Raw genomic sequence first — 18,295 nt, 5'->3', positions numbered from 1 at the left:
ATCGCCGTTTGGAAATTTATTGTACAAGCTACACCTTCGATCGTGTTTTTTCTTATCGCACAACGTTGCCAACAGGCTACATATTCTGCACTCATGAACTTGCTAATGTGAACCCAAATTTCGTGCATCGACGGTTGTAGCCGCAGCTGAGGAGTAAGAAAGCAGACAAGAGTGAATATGTTCGCACGACACGGAACCGAATTAAATGGCATCTGGCCGACAAGTTTGCTTTTTACAATTTGAACTTTACATTACTTATGTAAAACTGTAGCAAAATCAAATTCTATGCACCATTTTGACCATTTTTTTAGAGTTTGTTACTGATTCGTCTTAACCACATATTTCCCTTCTATCCAATATAAATCTATAACGATATAAATGAATTGTCTGTCTGTATGTTCCTTATAGACTCAGAAACTACTGAACTGATCGATGTGAAATTTCAGTGAACTTTTGTATGCAAAGGTTTTTGGGGCCGGGGAACGTTCTTATGATGGTTAGAGACCCCTCCCCTCTCCCATAAAAAATGAAACACAAATTTCTGCATAATTTGAAAAGTAATCCAGAAAACGGAACCAAATTTGGCATGTGGGGGTTTTAGGAGGCAGAAATATTTTCTATGGTGTTCTAGGTCCTCTCTTCCTTTAAGAATGGGAGCTCCCATACAAATGAAACACAAACTCGAGAATTAATGAAGTAAGTGGTACCAAATTTGGCATTTGTTTTACGAGGCAGGATTTTTTTTATGGTGAATTGAGACTCCTCCCCCTCTAAGAGGGGGGGGGGGGGGGCTCCCATACAAATGAAATACAAATTTCCTCATAATTCAAGAACTAATCAAGCAAATGGAACCAAATGGTGCATGTGGGGGTTTTTGGAGGCAGAAATTTTTACTAAGACTAAGGTACTAAGGTACTTTAAGAGGGGGGAGGGGAGGTTCCTATACAAATGAAACACCAATTTTCTCATAACTCGAGAACTAATCAAGTAAAAGGAACCAAATTCGGCATGTGAGGGATTTTGGAGGCATGAATTTATTTCATGATGGTTTGAGACCCCTCACCCCTGTGATAGGGGGCTGGAATGGCACGATCACTTTGACTCAATTCACATTCATTTGACAGAATCGTCTCAGCCAAGCAAAATTTGACAAAGTTTTATATGGGACATTTGTAGAATTAGTTATTATCTACACTTTTGCTGAATAAAGTTTTGCTGTACCTTTTGTAGTTACGGCACTACATAGTAGTAGTAGTAGTAGTAGTAGTAGGGGAAAGCCACCATCATTTCAAGGACTTGCCAATGTATGTGGGTAGAATTACAGTAGATCCAAATTTGATTATCAAATGAATTTCACACTAATGCTGTTACAGAAGGGCCAAAAGGGATTGGGCGGACCCACAAGCAGAGGCACTTGTGCGCATTCCGGGGTTATAAGAGTCGCCTTCCAGCATTAGGATCCTTCCATGTAATAATCAATTTCGCTATACCAACTTTAACCCACGTGATGATTTGTTTGTTTTGAATTGAGAAGTGCCATATTTGCTTCAGACCTTAAGGATTCAGGTTGGCAATCCACTCCGTCATCCAGCCTTCCACATTTATGATATCCATAATAATACTGTTAATATATGATATGATATTAAGATGAAATGTGGTATAAATGATAAAAATAGAACAATCTCACCAGCAGTCCTTCGTATGGAATAGAGTAGCGTCCTTTGGGTTCCATAAATGCTTCTTATTTAATTTTAATTTTTGAAAGTTAATTTAATTTTTCATTCTGGTATCCATGTGCAGTATTAAAACTCGTTTTGGCCAGTTTTTACTATATAGCAGGAGATGCTTCATAAGCTAAAACGAAAAAAATAATTAAAATAACTTATTAGGCTTACCTATTAGCTAGGCCGTGTGGCTCCGCCGTCTGCCCAAAACCGCGGTTTTGAGACCAGGCAGCCGGGAACCACCCAGCAACGCACCTCCTAGCTTGGCTACTCAATAGAGCATTACCAGGTATGGCCACGTGGAGGCGCTAGGTAGGGGCTTGGGATGGTTAGAGCTATATTGGACGCTCATTTGCCTTCCCCATTTCATACCCATTTTGTAGTTACGGCACTACATTGATAGTAACTCTTTAGTGACTAAATGCATTAGCGGAACTAGCGCTCATTTCCAGGGGGTGGCATTTTTTTCCGGCAGTTTTTTCGCCATTTGGTCGGCCCAATCCATTTTTATAGGGAGGGCTAAATCTCTTCTAGGCGCCAATGACTAAATGAACGTTCATTTAATCAATAAAGGGGTACTAGCGTGGTAGTACTGTAAATGCAAAAGATACAGCAATACTTTATTCAGAAAAGTTGTAGATAATAACTAGTTCTTCAATCATCCCATATATAACTTTTTCAAATTCTGCATGACTGAGACGGTACTGTTAAATGAATGTGAATTGAGTCAAAGTGATTGTGCATGACTGAGTGGTAGGGGGTAGGACTCTCATACAAATAAAACAGAAATTTTGGCGTAACTCAAAAACTAAAGAATTTTGAATTTTTCTTTAAAATCCATTCAAGAACTGATGAAAATTGAAGTGGTTTTCCCTAATACGACGGGAATTAGCACTAAACCCTAGGGTAAAGAACCGGTTTTAAGCAGTCTAAGCGGGTCACTGATTGTTTTACCTTATTACAAGCGATGGGTTGACTAAGTGGGGGATATCAGCATACCAATCTTCTTACTATCTTTAGTTCTTCAAGCTATTACCATTCGAAAACACTATTGTTGTGCTAAACTTTTGATTTTCCGCTTTAAAAGTTGGAGCGGTGGAACTAATTTTGACCAGACCGAACATATTTTCACCCTCAAGGTGCTTTTTTAAGCAATCCTGAAATCTGAATTTTTTTACGTCCCCGTGAAAAATCCCTCGAACTTTTCCCCCTATTCAGTAAGCTCGCGTTCCTATCCGCGACCTACTAATCGGCATCTGATACGTAATCGGCATAACGTATCGGTATAGATGCGTGAAATGCCATCTGTCTAAATTGTTTATCGGGGCATACACTCACCGCACCGTTCGGCAAACGGTATTCGTCGTCTCTTTTATTCTCTGGTGTTCTTATGGGAAACTGCGAGTTTGACGTCTCACTCGCTGTTCATAAGGATGGTGGGAGAACAAAAGAGGTAAACATAGCAGTACGCACGGTCCGACTCAGAACAGTGTAGTCAAAGCAAATAACATTGAAACACATCGTTGCTTCATTAAATCACTGAGAAAATCTTCGAAAATTATTGAAAAAGCTGTCTTTTCTGTTGTTTTTAATAAAGAAATATTAATTATGAACATACATTTCTCTTGAAAGTATTGAACCACGTTTTCACCATTGGAGGTTTCAGTTAATTTCAAACCTATAATTCTAATTTCCAGAACCGAAACAGTGTCTTAGCAACACGATAGTTCATCAGTTATGCTGCAGCTGCTGCTACTGGTGAACAGGTTCCGTCAATTCAGAATTTGTTTTCAGTTTTGTTATAAAATAATAAAACTTTCGGTTAGTGACAAAGCCTTAGATAATAGAAAAAAAGAGAGTGAATAATATGGTATGTGACAATTGAGTGCTTGACTATTAGAGTAGTTGTAAACAGTGCTGAAAAATGTGATTGATTCGTTAGTAGCGAGGTGGCGATTGCCTTCAGCAGCTGAAAAATGTACGTTTTTGGAAAACAATTTTTAATTCATCATATTTCTTGTCGGAAACCCAGTAAATTGTGTTTGTGTGAATCAAATGTATGGTTAAGTGATTTGTGAAGATGATCCCATCAAAAGATTTTCTTGGGCTTAGCCATTCTCAAGTTATTGAATATTTAATTAAAGTCTAAAAATAATGTTTCAAGACGCGAAATGATCAAAAAAAAAGTTCCAACGTGTAATCGACCTTCTCAGATTGGAATGAAATTTTGTCAGGTTGTTTGTTTTAGGTCATAAAGCAAAAATCCCAAATTTGGAACCGGTTGTACCTTCCTTCAATTAATGGCAGAACCTCCTTTTTTGAAGAAAAACCAGTTTTTTTCAAATCTTCTTATTTTTTTAGTTTATATCTCTGAAAATGTTAAATTTAAGAAATAAACTATTTTCACATTATCAAAGAATATTGCCATAAGAATTCGGAAAAATAATATTTTTTAGACGCAGTGGAATCAAATCGTTTTTACTTCGAATTGAAAACTAAATTTACGTATTTCTCCCAATGAGTTCAATTCCATATTAAAACTTTTGACTCAATTGTGCTTTCCAGATTTTTTTACATAGGGTAAGTTATCAGTGGACCCTTTACCTATAATGGACCTCGGGTACAGTTTCGGCGTTTATTAGCTTGTGCTACTTATTTCCGAGAAAATATGACATGAAACAGAAAGTACTAAACATACCACACATTCCAGTTTATAGAGATTTAGCTGCATTCAATTAGGCCATTGCAAATCATTTTCAAAGTTTTTGTCACCCCCCCCACCCCTTGGAAATTGGCTTGAAAAATCGGGGGGCAAAAAAACAATTTGTAGGATATGAGTTAAATTTTTCTTATAAAATCAATTGTCTGTGGACTCTACAGCCAGAAAAACTCAAAAAATGAGTGTACAATTTGAGTTAAAGCTTCTAGCACGAAAAAGAAATGGAAGTTCAAACAGTGGAATTTCCGAAACTCGAGCAAAAAAATTTTCCTTCGTTTTTGTCTTTTTGTTTGTAGATTTTTGCATGAAAAACAACAACGTATTTAATAAAAGCAAGAATAGATTTGGTGTTCACGTTTAAACTTTAAGTAAAAATGCCTAAAATCCATATTTTTTGTGCTCGATTAAAAAATTCTCTTTGTTTTCGTGGCCCAACACCGGAGGGACAAAAACTTTTTTAAATATTTGTAATGCCTTATTAATGCCTTAAACTCGATATTTTCAACAAGTCCATTATCCATGTCCATGTCCATGTCGCCATTAGTGAGCCCTCTCCATGCAAAATACACTAGAATTGCTATAATGGACCCGGTCGTTATCTTATTGTAACCCACAGGGTCCATTAAAGGAAAACGGACATTCCAATCTGTTTTAAAGAATGTGCAAAATATAGAGATTTTCAACATAAATTGATATTTTTTTAGGCTTAATCGAAAGTTACTCGTATTGTAAGTACCATTGCTTGCGTGTTTAGCGTTACCAGTTTAAAATAATTCATGGAAGAAAACTACTCAAGTACTAACTGGTCCACTAATGGTTAATTTACTCTAAGAATAACTCATCACCACGAACCACGAGATATTCTGTGCCAATCCTGAGCCATAGCGTTTTAAAGCAAGCAATCCCCAATTCCTCATGTAAAATTAAGAGCAAAATTACGTCTTCTTGAAGCAGGGAGTCTCTACGCAATGTAAAGACACTTTGTGTTATCGTGGGAGTATGTTACTGGAGCTTGCTTTAATGTGTATCTCGAAAATGGAACAGGAAGCATAAATTGATGTCATATACGCTGACTTATTTAAAAACCACCTTCGACCGAGTTGATTATGGAATACTTCTGCGTAAAATTCCGCGACTTAGAGCTTCTTGTCGATTCGTTGAGTGGTTAAGTTCATCACTACGCGGAAGAACTTTATGCGTTAAGCTCGGTGCATGCATATCTTCGCAGTTTCGCAATAATTCAGAAGTGCCGCGAGGAAGCAACATGGGCCCCTTATTATTCTTGCTATTCTTTAACGGCTTTACTACCATCTGGCTGCCAATTGGTATATGCTAATGATCTAAAACTGTTTTTAGAGGTTCGAAACGTGGACGATAACAATGTCTGAAGCTTTACTTTTTTTCTCTTACATCATACCGCTTTGATATCGAAAGCCACACGTCAGCTTGGCTTTATCTCCAAAATTGCCCGTGACTATAAGGATCCACACTGCCTAAAAGCTCTTTATTGCTTTCTGGTTTGTCCACTATTGGAAACCAGCAATTTGGTTTGGGTTTCACATCAATTGTCTTGGAATCTGAGGATTAAGCGTATTTAGAAAAGATTTGTCTGACTCGCACTACTTGTACTTCCTTGGAGTGGTCCGGTTAACCTAACGGCGTATCCAGACCGTTGCCGTCTACCGGTTATCAATACGCTCGAGCGCCGTCGTAAACTGCATCTATTTTTATGGCGAAAGTGATGAATGGTGACATATATTGGCCGACGCTTTTGTCTCTCATAAATCTCCATGCTTCGTAACTTGCTTTTCGCTCTAGTGACCTCTTACAAACTGATTAACATCCCACGTTGTTTGGTTACCAAGAACTTATCACCGCTTGCATTAGGACCTTTGAAATAACTGAAGAAATATTTGATTTTAATAAAACAACACAGAAATTTGTGACGGAACTGAAGACATCAAATATTTTATAAATTACAGCGTGGTGTTATCATGTCCCGGCATTTGTCTGGCATCGGACTTGATGTAGGTCATCATTCATCACTATGCGGTACGATTTTTACTTATCCTGTACAGCTTCCTTGGGCGAGTTTTGGCTGCCATGTTCTGTTTGTCACTCCGGTTCGGTGCTTTTCGAACTTTATACATGTGTAGTGTAGTGTTTTGCCTTTTTACAATGTTTTGCCTTTTTTTCACATCCGGAATCGAATTGATTCTTCTTCTTGGGTTACGCTTGAATGTACAACTACCTTTCTGGCATTCTCCAAGTCTGTGGTGCCACATTTTCTACCGCTGCCATCTTTCCGATTGGTAGGCTGATGCTTCTTAAATGTTCTAATCGCTCAATCGATTTTGCTAGAATATGAACCACCGGTGCCTAAAATCAGTGATAAAATGTGTCTTTTCGCTGTATTTTTTAACATCATCAGAATTCTTCGTTGAGAAATAAGAGATATGACTGGAACCTGATTTATTTTTATTCAATTATGACGCCCCGCTAGTTATAAATTTGTGATTTTCATGGTTCGAAGATAATGGTCACAAAAAGTTTAATCTGATTCCGAAAGTCATGAGAAATATACTCTGTAAGACCGTGACAGATGTTTAACTCGACTATCATTGGAACGATTCAGACACGAATGCACCGAAAGTTGTAAAGTGTCTCTAATAAACAAACAAACAAACAAACAACATTGGAACGATTGACACGGATAATTATAATTAGGGGAGCTGTTTTGGTTTAATGGTAATTGTTGTTATCTTTCGTTTTAAAATGCTCCAATAGTGAGGAATGATATCGAAATAATGTGTGGAGTAATTGAGAAAATAGATTACTTAAATTGACGTTGTACTGACATTAGTTCCATAAACTAAACAACATAAAAAAAATTACAATTAGTTGTAACAACATCCAATAGTTAGATACATTTATTGTGCCCTTTCCCTTTTATATAAATTTTTAATTTTTCAGTAGTAATCATAAGCTTATTAGCAATATAACCAGGTGTTCCATGTAAATCAATTATAACTCTATAAAAACTATTTTTAATTATTACTCGCGGAGATTTGATCAAACAGATATACATATATTGCAACCTAATTGCACAGCCAATTAAGCGACAGATAGACAGGCAGATTAGTCTGAATAACACATGATCCAGTACCTACATAACAGCTAGGTACTATAAAGCTCGTTGAGCATCGTGTGGTGATTGGTGTCGAATTACGCCATCCTTCCGGATCGTGACAATCATGGTTGGATTTCCCGCGATGCTCGAGCTAATGGGATTGGAAATGTCTTTCGAAGCGGTATCTAATTACGTTACCATTGTCACCCGCGTCGAATTTCTATTATGGCGGTGGTTATTTGTCATTCGATTACTTTCGCATTAGAAACACTGTGAAAATCAGGTGATCTATTTAATTCACAAGAAATTGTGCAGATGGAAAATTTTCAAATAAACTGAAATAACAAATTTGCAATATTGTACTAGACTAACTCTGCTTCATCCTACAAACACACTAGTTTCGCTCTCTCCATATGGTAAAAGCCGAAAGACAAAAACAGATTATTTATGTGTAGCGACCAATTAGATGATTATCTGCTTCCGTGCGTTGCGTTGGCAGCAGGAGGTCATCGTATTTATTATGTCGGCTGAAACATTGGCTTTGTTGCTGCATATGACAAACATATGACAACTGAACTATCCCAAATTGAACAGCTCTCTCTCTACCTTTGCTCATAATCGAAAATGACTCACCAAGCGCTCATATTTAACGTCGGTATATTTTTCTTCCTTCGCAGCTTGAACGTTCGCGTTATCCTACTGATCCGCGATCCCCGGGGGTCACTGCAGTCGCGCAAGCATCGAGTGTGGTGTCCCGGTCGCCCGGACTGTGACCATCCGCCGACGGTCTGCAACGATATGCAGCTCGACTACGAAGCGGCCGTCGAGCTGACAAAAATGTATCCGACAAGGTTCCGGTAAGTGTTTAGCCATTTTTTAGAATCAATGTACTTATGTTAATAGCAATGTACCTAATTGTGTTTGTTTGTTTTTACGCACGTTTGATCCAAAATTGAGATACGACTTGTTGTCCAGTTTTCATATATCTCTGGAGTTTAATAATCTCAGATTTTTTTTATGCCTCTGTTAAAAGGGGATTTTTGGTGCATGATCACGTTATGCTTAGAATCATGATAAAGCAGTTGGGTATAACAAGTTCATATTTTGATCAAATCCATCTCGGGATGTTTTGTTTTGATTTTACCGTGAGTAGTATAATCGCATTATTATTATTACTTTGCAGTCACATCATACACTCGCTCCGAAGGTATTTTTTAGCAAGAGGTTATCTCCATTGTTTTTTTTTTCATCATGACTGGTTGGTTACAAAACAGTAAATACTCGAAAGGCATACCAAATCCTGAATGTTAATTCACCCCAGTAGACTGTAATCATTCCATTAGTAGTCATGACTCGCACAGTTTGTCTAGCATTAAAATAACGCGTGCAAAATAGCATAGATATCTCCTCGAAACCACCTAAACATGCACCGCTTTCGCGTCGATGCCTGGCGGCGCGGCGCCGGGTAAGCAGCTCTAAGTCAATGCATAGTAAAAGAGCCCCGCATCGACTTTAAAATATATGTATACAATGCGGCTTGAACAACGGTTTATTGAATTATTCTCGACACGCATGTGACTGCCGATGCGAAAGTGAAAGGTATCAATCTGTTCAGCAATCTCTCTCTGAATTGGCATTGCGGCATAGGTACAGCGAATTGAATTGCGTCTGTAGGCTTTAAAGACCGACAAGACCTGACTGCAGAAATGCAAGAAGGAAACCCCTACAATCCTAATCCATCTAGCAGTCCCTACGTACCATTGCTAAGCGACTATTAGTTGGACCTTTTTGCAATCAACTGCAGATGATGTATGATGATGTAAATCAGATTGTTTTTAAAATCTTGAGGTCAGCAATTCAAATAGAAAAGAAATTTTTGTAGTAAAAAGTTAGTAAAATAAAAAATATATCAGTATTAAAATTAGTGACCCGAAGTCTGGAAATACGAACATCAAGAACACACTCGGTTTGCCAGGTATCAGCATTTGTGAGTCGAGCAGCACGTTTCTCACAATTGTGTTTGCCAACAGGTTGATCATAGTTATAGCATTGATAACTAGAATTATGAGGTTAATCCGTCATGATAAAGCCTGGCTAAGAGATAATCTGGACGCCTAGAACGACCTCTAATTCGGGACTGGAGTGAAAACATATAAATGACTTGATTGCAGTATTTTTGTTCAGCTTTAAGTGTCACAGTATTACATCATTGCACTTCTTTGGTTCTGATAAAATCCCAAACTTTTCTCTTAATAGAACTCAACATACCCTGCACAGTTGACGATACGACGGAATCAGCATGTTTCTTCCACTTTGAACGAATTTCTTTATAGCACATTTGACTGTCCCCCCGTTTCGTCGAAGTCGTTGTTTAGCAAAAAGCTTAGATTATCAGTTGCATATCACTCTGGCACCAATTTAGAGTAGTGACAGCTAGCTAGATCAAGCCAGAATATAACGTAACCTATATGTTTATGAATAAATGGCAAAATCCGTTTTTTACCCGTACAAACACCTAGCACACTTCTTGGTAATCTACTTCAATTGCCGATTCGGATGTTTACTAGCACTGTAAGACCTATAGCCTCGAGCTACGATATTCCGCGTGGTTTGATAGTTGCTGTCGTAACTTCTAGTCATATCCCGAGAAAAAAATCCAGGATCCAGACTTAACGCACCTCCAATATTTTCCTCCTCATCTCTCGGTCCCTACTTCCGGGTTTCTGGAAAGTTCTTTGTCGCCTTTCCTCATCTAGGTTCTCCTTATAACCCTTCAGAACATTACGCATACTGTTGATTTTGGCATTTTTAACACTTTAACCAACTTTGATGTAGACCACGCTGAATTTTCCAGGTGTTGTGCGAGATTTTTTTACATCATTGTAGCAAGATTGATTTGCTCTTTTTACTTCTTTTTTGCTCTTTTGACTCCAGCGCCTCAGCCAAACAGAATTCAAAAAAGTGATTTATAGGACAAGTGTAGAGTTACTTATTATCTACAATATTATTGAAGACAGTATAGTTTAATCTTTTGTATTTTTAGCGTTACAGAGCTGCAATGCCATTGGTAGCAAAAAGAGTGCTTTTTTGGCTACCAGCGGGGTATCAGCCCCATAGCGCCATACATATAAAAGATAAAACTGCGCTCTCTTCAACAATATTGTAGATAATAATCAACTCTACAATTGGCCTATGCATCACTGTTTCGAATTTTGTTTGACTGGGACGCTCCCAGCCCTTGTATTGCAGGCCTATCAAGCCCCCACCATGGAAAACTAATAAGCATTGAATGAAAAAGTCACCGTTCTTTCAGCTAATCGTTTATTCAAGAAGGAGCTTTAACGAATTCTAGTAATTTTTTTTGTCCTACGGTGCTCCTAACCTGACTTGGGGGCCATCCATGAAGTTCGTCACGCTTATAAGGGGGAGGAGGGGTTGACGTAATCGTGACGATTTGTGACGTAGTGGGGAGGGTATGATGTTATGTGACGTCACATGAAAAAAATTCAATTGGAAAATTTATTCGGGGAATTATAATTATGATTTAGCCTTCATTTGAAGATACAACTATTGAAGCCTTCTATAAAATTAACGTACTGATGTATTTTACAACAAATAGTTAATTTTTTTGAATGATAACTTTTGTTTAACATAGATGTGTGAACAGGACTGATTTATTCTTCTAGTATGAACTTTCCATTAAGGCTTTACTGATACTGTCATGCCTAAAAGATCTTTGCAACCGCAAACGTGGTCGCACAAACTGTGGGGGAGTGGTGAGGGGGGTTGATTTTGGTTGTAATTTGTATGACGTACTAAATGGATTTCGCCTTGCTGGGTCCGCCCAATCCGTGAGCCACGTACTTAATATTTTGGGACAAAGAATTGTTGCAATAAACTTTATTACGTAATTATTACAAAGAATTGATTAGCGTATTTTTATGCCCTTCACTTCTCCAAAGAAGCCAAAATGTTAAATCACTGAATACAAATGATAATGTCATGACTGTGTTCTGATTCCTGTCCCAGTTCTCTCTTTACCAGCGTGCCCTTTGGTAACATATGACACTAGCGTATTGGTATTGGGCCTACGGATTGGAAACTCGATACGTAGAACTACTGATCTTTGAACTTCCAAAGGGCATATTCAATGTATTGAAGAGCCGTAAGTTCAATGCCGTAGCGTGTGCTGAAATGGCTCAACGGTACGTGCGTTCGGAGATGGATAAACCATCTCCATACCAGAGTTGCGGCAACACACGCGATGCGGAAACGGGTGATTGGGTGGTGGCCAATCAACCCTCGAATTTGTAGGTTGAGAATTAAGGGCCGGCTCTGCAACATAAGCATTATCAACGTGCACAGCCTTCCCCTCAGAAGTACCGATGACGGCAAGGGAGAATTCTACACGCAGTTGGAGCGTGAAAGCGGCTGCTGCGCAAAGCATGATATCAAGATCGTCATTGGTGATTTCAATGCTAAGGTCGGGGCTCAGGAGAAGGAATACAAACTGGTGATTGGAGAGTTCTGCGCACACCCGCCGACCTGCGAAATGGACCTAAGTCTTATCGACTTTGCCATCTCCATGAACATGGTCGTACGCAGTACCTTCCAGCATAGACTCCTACACAAGTACACCTGGAGGTCACCAAATCAGACAGAATCATAGATCGACCTCGTTTTGAACGACTATCGAAGTGCTAACGTTTACTCGGCCCTTTAGCTTTAGTGATGGTTAACATGCGCCCAAAACTCTTCGTTGTGAACAATTTTCGTCATCAGCGCCAGCCTTGGTTAAATCTTGCGTGAATGAAGCAGCCAGAAGTAGCCGTAAACTACGCGTAAACTACGAACGGAGCCTCTCTAGAGGACCGTAGCAGTGCCATACGTTAGAACGTAGACAGACAAAAATAAAAGAAGTTGCAGCAAACCCAAATCTTCCGGGAGAAAAGCGCTACCTGGAAGAGCAGGAGTATACAGAGTTGGAGCGGCTGCATTATTCTGAGGAAACGCGAAAGTTCTACCAGAAATTGAACATATCTCGCAAAGACTTTGTGCCGCGCCAGCTGGAATACGTTGGGATGCGAATGGCAGTATTTTGATGGACGACCGTAAGGTTACCGAAAAATGAAAGCAGCACTTCGACGAACACCTGAATGGCACCTTGGCACCTACACAGACTATAGGTTACAGAGGCGACAAGGCACTCAAAAACCGTTAAATTTTGAATCAAAACGGAGAGTACCATCACAAATAGAGGTAACTCTCCGTTATGATTCAAAATTTAGTGGTTTTTGAGTGCCTCTGAATCTATAGTCTCTGTAATGGCACCCAGGCGGAGAATTATGGCAGCAAGGTTAGTAATGTGCGGCTGTGAGGTAAACAGGGAAGAGGCGTCAGCCCAACGATAGGCGAGAAGGCTAAAGAACAATAAAAATCGGCTGGGGAAGATGACATTGGAGCGGAGCTTATTAAAATGGGATCAGAAAAGTTGGCCACTTGTCTGCACCGGCTAATTGATAGAATTTGAGATACCGAGATACCGGAGGAGCGGAAAATGGGTCTATATGTCTCCATCTTCGACCTTCAAGAAGAGCGACTGTGAGCACCATCGTGCGATAACCGTTCTCAATGCCGCCTACAAAGTGCTGTCTCAAATCATTTTCCGCCGGCTATCCGCAGATTAGTAGGAATTTATCCAACCGGTTTCGTTGACGAACAGTCAATAATCCTCCTGTATTCCGTGAATACAGAATTGCCACGCACCGTTTGTTCGTTGACTTCCAAACTATATATGATACCATCGCCCAAAAAAACTAACCGAGAGATTCGGAGGCGTGTTATCACGCAGACGTGTGCTTCACAAGCAATTTCCGTCGAACAGACTAAGCTGCCGTACAAAGTGTACTCTGTACAAGACGCTCATTGGACTGGTTGTTCTTTACGGGTATGAAATGTGGACAACGTATCGTAGACAATGAAACGTATCGAGAGACGACTGATTGGAACGTTCTTTAGTGGTGTACAGAAGAACGGTGTATGGAGGCGGAGGAGGAACCATGAACTCTATGTGTCAATTTAATATTCAAAACTTGGCTAAAACTGGACGGATTCGATGGGTAGGGCATGTTGAAAGAATGCCGGATAACTACCCTGCAAAGATGATGTTTGTTTCAAATCTGGGAGAAACATAACGACCAGGAACGCGCGAGCCAGATGATTAAACCAGGTGGAGCAAAATCTGACGGAGAGTGCACGGCGTCCGAGATATTGGATAGCGGTAGCCCACAACGGAGTAAATTGAAGAAATTTTGTGCATCAGGCTATGTCTAAGTACGAAAAGTCAATTAGTTGTAGGAAAAATTTCGCGTAACGGACCCGTAAGCTAGCCTCCAATATCATGCGGTTTAACGCAGTTGGATCATTTTTTTCATGGGGCCATGCGATGCGAAGCCCCTGTTTTACTCCGGTAAGCCGCATATGATTGTCGCCTTAGAAATCAACATTCACTACGTTGTTAATAATATATCTATACGGTCTCGATTACTGTAAATACTCAGGTAGCTTCGAAGTACCATGCTGGACTAACAAGTCAGTCGTCGTATGTTCAAATCTCGGCTAAGGAGGTGCTGCTAGATAGAGTAATTGCACTAGTGCTGTATTTGTCCTGCACTTCAACAGTCGGCTGCAGAGTCTATCGCTAAAGAAGAGTTAACTATTTAAAGAAGTTTAAGCCCCAGGCTTTGTTACCGTGAAAACTGCTCGAATATTGGACTTCCACGGTGGTTGTGACTGCAACAGAGAAGGCAAGAGGCACAATTTGTGTCTAAAAATAACTCAACCCGCCAGTGTTGATGAAACTTGAAATACGTCGCACGATTATAAGGGAGCTGCAGATTGGTTCAAATCAAATAGGATATCTGCGATCCACAGGGCCTGAGGGAAAAGTTAGCTTCGAATCCGGTTATAATTGACTCCTATTATAGCTTAGTTCGACCCGCGGTTCCCCCTGCTTGGATAAAGAATGTTATACAAACTTAATAAGCGTTGCTTAAATGGCCATCCCCTACCAGATTTTCCGCTTTTTCCAATCACGTCTTGTCTCACCCTGAAGATACTATCAACAAGTTTCTTTAATTACTCACTTCTACTGTTCCTTCCGTCTACGTATTGTAAAGGAAATATAAAAATGGATGTCAGCCAGATGTTGGATATCATTTTCCAATACAAATGAAAACGAATTATGTTTAGATTAAAAGCAAGTTCTACATTTCTATATGAAACATCCTTTCCCTTAGCTTTGACATTATTCGCATTGACGTAGAAATTTCAAGTCTGCTTGGACTCCTGTAAAGAACTAATAGTAAAACCACTGTGATTTTCGCTTAAAAGCTCATGATGCATATCATTAAAAAATAAATTTGTGTAGCCAGTGTCGTACCTGGAGGTACAAACAAAAAAGCGTACAAAGTAATGCAAAAATGTAATGTAATGGTCCTGTAATTGTGGATGACAATACACAGGCAAAGTCCAGTCAATCGGCAAAGCAAATGGCACTTTATTTTTTCTATGCCTTACGTTTCGATGTTTTTGGCATCCTTTTGAAAACATGTTTATTTTCTATTAAAACAATAGAACCTCATTCAATTAACTATGTCTAATAAGCTCATATAATCTGGCTGTTGCCTAATTTCTCGCTCTTTACTCGTCACGCCTTGTCTTGTTCTAAGGCTACTCTTTACGCCTTTAATTCTATCCCATTCGTCTACTCCTTTAATTTTATCACCTTTGTTTTTTCACCTATTGCTAATCGTTATATCGTTAAGAATATTTAAATTATTTCTGTGGAAATAAAAAGGCAAAGCTTATTTTTGTTATTATTTATCCGAACATATTTCTTTCAAAATTATTTAAGAAAGAATACACCACTATTTTCATGTTAAAGCAATATCACGTGATAGGATTTTATCATAGTGTTTCGTTAATGGCGAGGGCAACGCAGGTCGGAACCATGCTTGGTTCAGTTTTCTTTTATATTGCTGTCCACTTATGCCCGGTGAACACTCTTACCTTTTTAATGGTAGGTAGGTACCTACAGCGGCTGACTGAGTTACACTTTGGCACGTTGAACTCCAGGCCATGTGCGGCTTGATATGTAGTTTACGGCGGAAATCAACTTTTTCCTGCCAGTCAGTCAACGGCGCCTTTCGTCGACTTCTAGTGGCTAACTTTTGAATGAAACAAATAAATTAATACAATGCAGTGTTTTGCAATCCTGTGTTTATAGCTTGATGAAAAATAAAAGAAGCACACACACATATCGTTTAGTTCGTTCAAAGGTTTGTCTTCAATAGGATTACATATAAAATTTTATTGACAGTTTCATACAACTAAAACACTAAAAACTTATCTCGCGAGAGTACGAAACGGAACCAACAGCGGTACGGAGGTTAATGTGAAGCTGATAACTCAATCTAGTAATCATTTCACTTTCCATTTCATTTGCATGCCAAATTGATTGGGCTATTACTACAACTTCTTTGAGCGTTTTTCGATTTCTCGATTTCGCTAGAGTGGAGCCCAATGAATGGGAAATAATTTTTTGAGCCCAATTTTCAATCATGACCTGTTGGCAAGCCATATGATATTTCAACGAAGCAAACAGTAATCAGTACGAAAGCTTGCTCTAAGCCTGGATGATAATTTAAAGAGGTTAATTCGTAAGGCTTTTACTTTGATTTGATTTACGAATCTTTGCATTTATCGAGGATGTTTCATATCAATTGTTAGTCAGCTCAAAATAAAAATAACGAATAATAAGTTCATTCCGTCAAATGTGCTGCAAAATTTTTTATTATTTCAAATGTTGATTTTACCTAACTTCTATTTTGTTTTCAGCGCCATCCGCTACGAAGACCTGTCGTTGGATCCGTACAAAATGACCAAAGAGATTCTCGAATTTTACGGTCTTCCGTTCGATCCATCCGTTGAGGCGTTCTTGGATACGCACACGAAGCTGGACATCGGAGGAGTTAGCTCCACTTTTCGTGATTCAAAGTCAGCACCCTTCCATTGGACAAAAGATCTCACATTCGAAGAGGTAAGTAATCGATAATATGCCTGTTTTGCGGCCACTCTTTAACATCTATGTACCACACCAATTGCAGGTGAAAATAATTCAGGATAGCTGTGTAACCGCAATGAAGTCCTGGGGATACAAAAATGCGACTAGTGAATCGGACCTCCTAAACTTCGATCCGTTGCTGCCGTACAGCGTGTCGTGAAATGCGGCCACGGCGGGACCGGAAAGCAGTTGATCGGCACCGCCGATCGATCGGAATGTGTTCGGAACAAAAGGTTGTTTGTAAGTCAGGTCCGCTCCTGGTCGGTTTCACGACGCGATCATCCACGGTTCCAGACTTTCCACGGGCAACTGACTTACTGAATTGTCTTAATAGGGTCAAGTACTTGTTCGTTTTGAACGGACGCGCTGAAGTGCTGCAGAAAGCAAATTTAGTTTATAGAGAACACAAGCATCTGTGATGAACCTAGGTAAAATTGAAATCGAATTATTCAATGTTTATTGATTATGAATAACAATTACGTATATAGAAATTTTTGGGCAAATAGACAAGACCGTCATCAATAGGAGCATATGTTTATATTTTAAAACATCCTAAATTTAAATTAAAACAAAACTGTACTACGTATGTTGTGATAACTTTTTTGAACTGATCAAGTGAAAACTGGATTGTGAGTAAAGTAAAGTAGACATGTCTTGCAAGGTTTCAATTGCAATGTCTCGAATAGGCTAATTATTTATATTGAAATATCGGATATTTTTATTTATTAAAATTTCCAAACTCACATATTCTCGGGGCGTTGAGGTGTTTGGTTTTCTAACATCTAATCCAATTTTCAGAGATCCAATGGCGTATGTATTTTCGCAGGTTGCATTTTTACCCACAATAAGAGATTACATTTTTTATGGAATATCTTTTGGTTTCATGTTACTTAACATATTGCTCTGTAAGACGATCTTGTCACGTATTTCCCTATTAGAATTATGGCACACAGGTATGCAAGCTCTACGGGAAGAGCCGATTATAACCGGCCGAGGAGAACGTTCTTTGCTACTTTATGACAAATAATATAATAATTTGTACTAAAATTGGGCGAAGCTTTAATTGCTGCTTCAAATAATTTTGAAGTATTAATAAAAGACGGTCAGGTCACTCACGAATGTTATTGCAATGAGACAGACATGGTACATTTCTATATTACATTATTCTGCGTAAGTTTACTTACTTTCTATTTTTTATCTCTGTTGCTATGAAGTACTAGTTAAGCTAGTATTGCTGTTTTTTTTATTATTTTGTCATGAATGTTATACCAATGGAGAAAGTTTTAAAAACCAATTTGTTTCCTATGTATTTATTTATCATTGTAACAATGATTATCTTCCATAAAAGTACTCGTATAGTTTGCTCTCTTCTCTTATGTTTTGTACCAGCGAGTGTATTGCGAGCGTAAAATTTTCTCGTGCACACTAAATATACATCAATTTTTCCCCACATTATATGCTTCCAAATCGTAAAATCAGTTTAAACAAAATTGAACGAATGTTTTCGGTTCAGGAATAAGCCAAATCAAAACATTTTATACAATAATAAATAAAGCAAGCAATCGAGAATGGTATCGATGTTAAATTCAAAGCATTGA

At 38.8% G+C, this 18,295-nt stretch overlaps 1 protein-coding gene across 1 annotated transcript in view; it reads left to right on the top strand.

Annotated features, from left to right (window-relative positions):
• The window catches only part of LOC128741995 (carbohydrate sulfotransferase 5), a 52,221-nt gene extending 34,318 nt beyond the window's left edge, over positions 1-17,903 (top strand). The window contains exons 4-6 of the mRNA XM_053838156.1: positions 8,251-8,430; positions 16,472-16,673; positions 16,741-17,903. Coding sequence (XP_053694131.1) covers positions 8,251-8,430; positions 16,472-16,673; positions 16,741-16,857 — 499 coding nt within the window. The 3' untranslated portion in view covers positions 16,858-17,903. The remainder of the gene's footprint in view (positions 1-8,250; positions 8,431-16,471; positions 16,674-16,740) is intronic.
• Positions 17,904-18,295: the final 392 nt, after the last annotated feature.

Source organism: Sabethes cyaneus, chromosome 3 (genome assembly GCF_943734655.1).
Source record: "Sabethes cyaneus chromosome 3, idSabCyanKW18_F2, whole genome shotgun sequence".
Taxonomy (NCBI): domain Eukaryota; kingdom Metazoa; phylum Arthropoda; class Insecta; order Diptera; family Culicidae; genus Sabethes; species Sabethes cyaneus.
Note: the sequence above shows the minus strand (reverse complement) of the source record. Positions and strands in the feature narration are given on the sequence as shown.